An 8,825-nucleotide genomic window follows, 5' to 3' on the forward strand; every position below is an offset into this window, starting at 1 on the left:
GATAGGGAAGTTTGGTTTCTGAATTTAAATCGCACTTCTTAGAATGCAGGAAACTATATTGTTGATTCCTCCTTCCTGGGCACATGGGCCCTGGACCTCTTGCTCATTAACCTGCAGAACTAAACACCTCAAAACTCATCGCTGTGACTTTGCGTTTCCTCAACACACGGACCAGGGGTCACCCAATGAAATTAATAGGCAGCAGGTTTAAAACTAACGTAAAGAAGTATTTCTTCACACAACGCAAAGTCAACCTGTGGAACTCCTTGCCAGGGGATGTTGTGAAGGACAAACGTATAACTGGGTTCAAAAAAGAATTGGATCAGTTGCTGGAGGACAGGTCCATCAATGGCTCTTAGCCAAGATGGTCATGTGCTGGGTGTCCCTAAACCTCCAACTGCTGGAAGCTGGGAATGGGCGACGGGATGGGTCACTCGATAATCGCCTGTTCTGTTCATTCGCTGTCAAACACCTGGAACTGACAGCTGTTGGAGACAGGATCCTGGGCTAGACGGACCATTGGTCTGAACCAGTCCGGACGTTCTTAGTGACTTCTACACACTTGCATTCCTTTCCCACCTGCCCCCCAAAGCTGTAATTAACGGAGGGATTTCCCACCGGGCGGGGAAGGAAGAGAAAGGGGAACTTCCTAGCTCTGCTTTTGGGTACTGCAGTGATGGGGCGATGTAGAAATACCCACCTCGGAGGCAGCCTTCCCTCGCGAAGCTGCTACAGAGACTGTCCAGAAGCAGGCGAGCAGCCTGGCTGGTCTCTAATGCCCGGGAGTTGAGGGTTGGAGCAAGGCTCGGGATGACAGTGGCATCACCACTTCAGCCCAGTGCCCCGAGCTGGGGGCCAGGGAGAGGAAGGCCGCTCGCTGATCCCTTTGCCCGACGGAGCAGTCTGGCTAGACCAGGCCGGGGTTCACTGGGGGCGGGATGCCGTTCCCAGCCCCAGGAGCTGAGGCCCAGCTTGTGCAGTGACATGGCTGCAGGGACCACGTTCTTGTGATGGCCAGTGGGCTCCCGATACGCACCCGAAGGAGCGAGCGCTGGCTAGTGGAAGCAGCAGGACCTCGAGTCGGGTCCGGGGTCTGTCCCTGGCGGTGCAACAGGCTGGCTGGTGACCTTCCCCCCCGGAGTAAATCCCAAGTGGAGTGGGTCTCCGGCCCCCTCTCCCTCGGCTGGCTGCTTCCCTATCAGTGCAGCTCCATTGGCTCCTTCCCCCCCCCCCCCCGCCTTTCATCTCCTATTTTTAACAAACAAACAAACATAAATGAAACCTACACAGAGGAGCCCAGACAAGTGCCCCTGAGAGCACGCCCGGCCGCCCGCACATTAAAGGCTCATTAGCGGGGGGAAAACAACAAACAGCGGGGGAAATAAAAAGCAAACAAGCGGCCCCAAACATGCGCGGGCCGGGGAGCACGGCGGCAGCAGATGTTCACCTAATGAATGCGGCTGTACAATAACAAATGTGTGCAGGCCGGGCCGGGGGAATGACTCGAAAGTGGGCTGAGTGCTAGCAGAGGCACCAGGGCCCCGCTTTGCACAAGCCCGTCCGCAAACAACCATTTGTCGCGTGGACAAGGGAGCTGTGAGGGTCGAGGAGCGATCGGATCGGGGGGCGCGCGGTGTGGGAAAGATGCTGACGGGGGTGAACGTCTCCAAGCGTTGCTCTGGGGATGGCAGCTTGGGGGGAGCGTACTGAGCAGCGAGGCTGATCAGAACATTGATTCCCCCTCCCCCCCAGATCCAGCCTCCTCAGAGCGAGACGGCGGGGTTATGCTCAGCACTCAGCATGCTGAGGTGGAAGTGGGGGGCCTAGGCTTCGCCAGGGCCCCCCAGTCTGGTGAGCGCCAGTAAAGGACTGGATGGAGGAAGGGGACCTAGAGGGACAGCTGGGGGGAGAGGAGAGACGGGCGGATCCCGTCCCTGAGATGTGACAGTCAGATAAAACGCTCCCCGTCCTGAAAGGGTTCCAGGGATTGGCCTTTGGGGGTGGCATTGGTGGGTGCTGCCCCCCAACTCCCCCATACGCGCTGCCTGGAGCAGAGGACTGTGCTGTGGGGAGAGTGGTTTGAGCTATGGTAGCTGGAGGCAGGCAGGGAGCACTCCAGGGGTGTGTGTGTGTGTGCGCGCGTGCATGCGTGTGCACTCTCCTTGGTCCAGCACAGACACAGCTTGCAATTGTCCCTTCCTGTTGGTGCAGGGTCAGTCTGTGCGGGGGGGGGGGGGGGGGGGGAGAAGGTCTCCCCAACAGCTGGTTGTGGGACAGCGGACACGCAAGCAACCATGCTGAGCAGTCCAAGAGCCAGCTGGGGGTGCTCAGAGCCTCAGGGATCGGGGCTGCTGCCCAGAGATAGCAGCCCCGATGAGCCGTCTGTGTGCTCCCCTTTTCCCAGCCGGCTGCCTGCTTCCTCACCGCCCAGGAGCGCGGGGCTCCCCGCCTGTCCCCGGAGGTGTCGCTGAGACCTCAAGTGATAGTCGCCTTCGCACCTCAGAGTGGGGAGGGCTCAGGTTCAAGTCTGAGCGGAGAAGCCTGAGTGGGCTCCGTCTGCCAACACCTTCTCCCCCTTCCCTTCCCCGGCCCGGCCCGGGCTGGCGGAGAAGCGAGGTGCTGACGGAGGGGCAGGCTGCCAGGCACGACAGACCGCTCCAGAGCAGCAGGTGCTGAAGAGCCTGTGGCAGGAGTAGGCCAAGGATGGCTCTCCCTCACTGCACACCACCACTGCTCAGAGCTGCGCGGGTTCCCACCTGCCAGGGTGGCATGGCTGCGGGCTCCCGAGGGCTGGCACCAAGGGGCACTCGCGGCTGCTTATTCGGGCTTCCTGCGGCTGTAAACGCTCTGGGGCAGGGACTCCGCTGCCTCGTTGGCTCCTCCATCCCAGGAAATGCCCACCCCCCTCCCTGGGCTGTGCAGGTCAGACAGGAAGATGCAAGGCTGCCTTCTGGCCTTGGGATCGATGTCTCCATCTGCCCCCTAGCGTGTATGTGCGAGGAGATCACCCCCCTGCATTGCAAACCGGTGCCCTCCCCAGCCAGGCGCCAGCTCCTGCTCTGGCTTCCCCCGACCTTCCTTCCGGCTCCTCCAGAGCGGGGCCAGGCTGCTCGCCTTCGTCCCGACCCTCTTGCACCTGCCACAGCATTCGTTCGCCTGGGAGGGAGAGAGCAGCATGTGGACGGTGCCACCGGCCAGGTCTCCTTAGTAACACACCGAGCACCAGGAGCGGGAAAGAACAGAGCAGAGCTCTACCCTATAGGAGCCAGCCCATGGGCTGTGATCCCAAAATACCCCAGGGACCCATCAAAGGGTGACACGTAGTGCTCAATCCTTTTCTCCCTCAGTAACTAAGTTAATTGCTGCCCTGCTGAAGGTGTGAAGTGTAATATCAGGGCCAAGCATCAGCACTAGAGATGCTGTCTTTATCCATCAAATCAACCTGCCTCTGCTCTGCTGGGCTCTGCCAGGTCTGCCGCGGCCCAGGGACTCTCGCTGCAGGCCGGGGCTGGCTGCGTGGTTGAAGATGCGCAGTGCAGACGAGGTCGCTGCACGTTTCGCTCAGCTGTGTCCTCTCAGCCGGGCCGAGGGGATGAAAAGCTAGCCTTGGCCAGCAGACCGAACGGGGTCTGTGACTCGAAAGGGGCCTAGCCAGTGTAGGGACAGGCTGGCAAGTTCTGAGCTAATCAGAACCTCTTGGCTTCCCGTTCCAGACTCTTGGGAAACTCTGAAATGTTGACTTCCTTCCCTCCCTCCCCTCGGTATATTGCACAGGGGAGATGTGTTCCTGCCGGTTCTCCGGGTCCATGGGGGCTGCGAGGTCTAGTGGACAAGGCATGGTATTCGGAGATGGGGCTCTTGCTGGGTGGCCTTGGACACCTCCCTTGTGTGCCGAGGAGGAGGACTGTTTGGAAGCAGGGAAGGCCTGCGATCTCAGGGCAGAGCATCTCCTCGGGAGCTGTCGGCCCTCTTCCCCGCACGCGAGTGGCTGGGCTGGAGCTAATAGGAGCAGATACGCCCACATCGCAGTCCCATGTTTACACAGTTGCTTTTGTAACCCATGTCTGTCACCTCTAGTGCGTCAGCTGGAGACCAAGGCCCAGGATTTCGTCTTTCCTCTAACCTCCCTCAGCCCCGCCCTCTCTGAGCTGGTGTCACTGCTTCCAGAAATAGCTGGGCCCAAGGTGCTGCCCGGGGCAGCTGGACAGGCAGGAAAGGGATCTCCGTCTGTCTTTCCTCTCTGCGGCCCCTGCACCGCAGTGTCTGAGCACCTGCCAGGTGCTTCGCAGACACTCTTGGGAGGCAGGGAAGTATCACCCCCATTTTACAGATGGGAAAACCAAGGCACAGATTACATAATTTGTCCAAGGCCTTTCAGGAGTCTGTGGCAAAGCCAGGATTGGAGCCCAGATCTCCCCCGAGTGCCTTAAGGAAAGGCCACGCAGCCTCCCTCTCTCTCCTGTGCCCGTTGAGCTAACGCACAGCGGTCTGGGATCGTGTGGGGGCCAGCGCTGCGGCCGGGAGGTGGATCCAGACGCTGCTGCCCTTGGGAAGGGAGCAGAAGGCCAAAGCTCTGTGGTGTCGGAGCCACACAGCCAGGCCAGAGCACAGCCCCTGCGTCTCCCCCGCCCGGAGTTTGCAAACACTTCAACCTCCCGACCTGCCCACAGGTGCAGGGCTGCCGAGGGGCAGATAGAAACCCCTCTTGGAAAGGGTTAATTTATTGCGAGAGGCTGTGAGGACTGAAGGCTGGATTCCCCAGATCCCTCGCCCGGAGAAACACAAAGTCCAATAACCCAGCACCCCTGGATTCATGTCGGGGGGATTAATTCATGCACTTGATGTTAAAGCTTGTCCGAGAGGTTTGCATGGGGGGGCCATCACTAGGGCTGACTGGCCTCTTTAAATGGTTGCTAGGGGCCTGGCATCAAGGGCCGGTGTAGTTGCCCACAGTCACGGTCACGGAGGGAATTACGCAGCCACAAAGAAATGGTTATTCTCCATAATCTGCTCTTTGGGGAGCGACTGGGGGAAACAGGCCGGCCCCAGCATGCAGCCAGCGCTGTGATCATAGAAGCGTGCTGGCTGCAAAGATCGGGGCAGGGCTCGCCTTCTGATCTGGGGGACACCACTGCTCCAGCCGCTAATCTGCTTTAGCAGCTAGTTCTCTCCCGGGACACAAAGGTGTTTGCTTGTTTTAACATCTCCCGGGACTCTATTTCTCCTTTTGTGTGGTCTTTATCCCCCAACCAGGCTTTAGCCCAGATTACAGACGGAATTAAGGCATTTGGCTAGGATGCCTCAGAACTGTGTGACACTGGATCAAGGAGCAGAAAGTAACAAAATAACTGGGGGGGCTGCCGGTGACCCCACCGGCGGGCCCATTCTCTCAGCTTTCAAGAGCCCTCCATTGTCCTGGGAACCAAGAGGCTGGTTCAGACGGTGGCCGTGCGGCGGGCTTTCAAAAGCAGGTGCTCTAAGGTTCATTGTGTCCAGTTTGGATTAGGCCACTAGAAAGAAGAAAAGGAGGGTTTGGCCCCTCCGAGCAGCTGGTCAGGGTCTCCCCAGCGCGGCCGAGAAGCTGCGGTTGGCTGGTGTCTTTGGCCTGTGGGGCGGCGGAGGAAGGCTGGAGGGTTGAGCTTGAGAGGAGCTAGCCCTCGTCTGGGATGTGCCAGGAGCCGCAGGTGGTGGCTGCCCTTAGGAAGGGGATTCCCAAGCCACCTTACTCAGCAGCCCTGGGAAGGCTCCCTGTTCACAGCCGCTCTCGGTGGCTGTGCAGAGCCAGTATGGATCGGGGGTCAGTGTCTGAGAGAGCACAAGCCAGCTGGATTTGAGGGTGGGAAAGGCATCGTGAGGTTCCTGTTTTGCTCCAGTCCAGCAGTACAGTCGGGCCGGTGCAGTTTTGGGTTGCAGAGGGGTGTGGTGTGGCTGTTGCCCGCTGGATGGATCTGGGGTGACCCCCAGTGCTGAGCGCGAGGCGCAAGGCGGATTCAGAGAGCGTGGAGGGAGTGCAGAGAAGAGCAACAAGGACGATCTGGGGGCTTGTCCAAGTGCTGCATGAGGCGGGGGCTGGGGGGGAAGTGTGAGGATCACGCCTGGCCAGGGGGGTGCTAGGGCTGGCAGGATGGAAGGAAGACAGACAATGCGGGTCAGTGTCCTAGGAACAGCTTCCCGAGGCTGAGTGCCCAAGGCAGGGGAAGTTTCCCAGCAGAGAGGGTTGGAACTAAACCGGCCCCGTTCCTAGCCCTGCTGTAGGGACCGATTCGGCCTGGCTGGGAGCCGGGCTGCACAGTCCCCCTCTGCAAGGCCTGAGTCTTCTCCGCCAGGGACCAATGGAGACACCTCAGCCCCCAATGTAGCCCCCGGTGGCTCCCCTCCTGGCTGGTGTCTGGGGAGGCGATGCAGGGGCTTTGAGGGCTTGTGCATGCTGTTAAAAGCTAGACCTCGGCGCTGGGACAGCCCTGCTGGGTCCCATCTCCCCTCTGCCCCGCCAGTGCTGAGGAGGGCGAGGGTGACTAGCTCCAGGGAAGGCAGGGCGGAGCCCGTGCCACTCTCCCTCCGCAGAGGGGCCTGGCATCGAGTCCAGGAGACCTGGAGCCCCTGGGACGTCAGGGGCTGTTGCTAGTCCCATGGCAGTAGCAGCTGTGCCCTGGGGAGAAGCGCCCAAAGGCCGCGTTATCCCACGCAGAGTCCTGGTGCCGTGCAGTGAGCAGTCCCCCTCCTGGTTCTCTTTCCAGTGGGCAGCTGGCGACCTGCTTAGGGACCGATTTCCACCGAGGAGCCGGAGTCCTGGACATCGTCTACGAAACGCCGTTCACCCTCCTGTCCTGCGGCTACGATACCTACATCCGGTCCTGGGACCTGCGCGCGAGCACGAGGTAAACGCGCCCTGTGGTTGGACAGCCGGGCTGTGCATCCCGCTGGGACAAATCCTCCGAGGGAATTGGAATCCAGCCCCAGTCCGGGTTCCCCTGACTTCCTCTGGCAGAGGCTGAGGAGCCGGCGCTCAGCCCGGTTTCCTGCTGCCAGGTAGCTACCTCGGCTTTTCTTTCCCACCCACAGGAAGTGTGTCATGGAGTGGGAGGAGCCCCACGACAGTGCCCTGTACTGCGTGAGGAGTGATGGGAATCACATGATTGCAAGCGGCTCCGCATATTACGGCGTGGTGCGGCTCTGGGACAAACGGCAGAGCAGGTGTTTGCAGGTGAGGCGTGATGGAAGGTGACATTGGGCCCAGGAGCCTCCCTTCTGTGCCCGTTCGGTATCTAACTCTGCCTGCGCAGGGCCAGGCTGCTGGCTTTTGTCTGCCTCGAGAGCAGCGCGATGACCGGACAGCCCAGAGTACGGAGGTTGGACTCGGTGTCTTCCCCCCCCCGGAAGCCACAGGTGGGTGGGGACTGGAAGTCGTTCCCATCCGATGGCCGTGCACTGCCTGCGTGCGATGAGCTGTGGTTCTCAGTGCAGTTCCCCAAATTGCAGAAACTGCCCCCCCAGTTGGCCCCAGAGACCAGGCCCCCTTTCGCCCTAGTGTCTGCAGAACAAGGCGGAGGGGCACAGGCGGAAAGCCTGTGCTGCCATGGCCTGGATGTGCCTCCTCTCCCAGCAGAGGATGTCGGGGCTGCTGAGAGGTGTCAGTTTGATAGCCCTAAATTTGAGTTTCTCTGAGCGGGACCCCCCATGGGAACACTCCCCTCTACAGAGTCCTGTCTCCATCGTGCCAATTCCCTTTGCTAGCCACGATGGCAGCCCGTGACTCAGGTACCTGACTCGGAAGAGGCTGCTCCGGTTGTTGGTCGGAGAAGTGATTCTTGTCTCATTCTTTGCAGAGCTTCTCGCTGTCCTCCCCCACCAGCAGCCCCGTGTACTGCCTCCGCTTCAGCACCACCCACCTTTATGCTGCCCTGGCGTCTGCCCTGCACGCCCTTGACTTCACCGCCCCCTGATGCCCGGGCCAAGGTCCTTCCCGCACCACAGCTGCTCTGGCCGCTCCCAGGTTGGCAGGTCTGATGCTCCGCTCAGGGATTGCAGGGCGGGAGAGAGGCAAACGGCCATGGAGACTTCTCAAGGAATTCCTTAGCGGCCAGAAAGCATCTCCCTTGAGCGCTGGAAGAGCCAGATTGTCTCCGACTCACCTGCCTTTTAGTTTAAATAAAGGCAAATTGTCCTTTACTCCTTTTTATTTTGTACAGTTCAGGTTGGTTTGGTTTTGTGTGTGCGACGGTAGCGGGTCAGCTGGGAGAGCCGCGCAGACGTTCCCGTCAGCTGGGCAGCGCTGCTCCCGGGCATTGAGCAGTGCAGAGCCAATCTAGGACTGTGTGCGCAGTGCATTTCACTTGGGAGGCAGGGGCAGAGCCCTGAACAGCCAGGCGCTGCCATCTTTGCACCTGCCCTGGCTGTCCTGACTGCTTTTTGTTACGGCCTCCTAAACAGCGAACGGGAATGGATCCGGGAGCTGAAACCTCGGCAGGCTCTGGCTGAATCCTACCAAAGCTCGGCTCTGCCGGCCGGCTATCGGGGACTGGAGGACGTGGTCGGTTGGGTTGGGACAGTCTCAATTTGCTAAATAAAATGTCAAAGGGAAATGGAAGAGACTCAATTCTGTGAACCTGCGTAAGGCTCCCGAATTGGTAACAGACACTGGGGGCCGATGTTCCCAATGCAGCTGCCTGAGCCGTGCACCGCGAGAGGCTCACATGCAAAATGGCCCAAGTGTCTGCAGCCTGGGCACCTGTCTGAGTTTCACTTCTTGTGTGTAGATGGCAAATGTACAGCGGGCTGCAGGTCTGGAACCCACAACCTCCTCCTCTGCCACGAACCCGCTGATC

At 59.9% G+C, this 8,825-nt stretch overlaps 1 protein-coding gene across 1 annotated transcript in view; it reads left to right on the forward strand.

The window, feature by feature from the left end:
* The window catches only part of FBXW4 (F-box and WD repeat domain containing 4), a 91,372-nt gene extending 82,808 nt beyond the window's left edge, over positions 1-8,564 (forward strand). Inside the window, exons 7-9 of the mRNA XM_065407464.1 lie at positions 6,738-6,878; positions 7,063-7,204; positions 7,827-8,564. Coding sequence (XP_065263536.1) covers positions 6,738-6,878; positions 7,063-7,204; positions 7,827-7,943 — 400 coding nt within the window. The 3' untranslated portion in view covers positions 7,944-8,564. The remainder of the gene's footprint in view (positions 1-6,737; positions 6,879-7,062; positions 7,205-7,826) is intronic.
* Positions 8,565-8,825: the final 261 nt, after the last annotated feature.

Source organism: Emys orbicularis, chromosome 7 (genome assembly GCF_028017835.1).
Source record: "Emys orbicularis isolate rEmyOrb1 chromosome 7, rEmyOrb1.hap1, whole genome shotgun sequence".
Classification (NCBI taxonomy): domain Eukaryota; kingdom Metazoa; phylum Chordata; order Testudines; family Emydidae; genus Emys; species Emys orbicularis.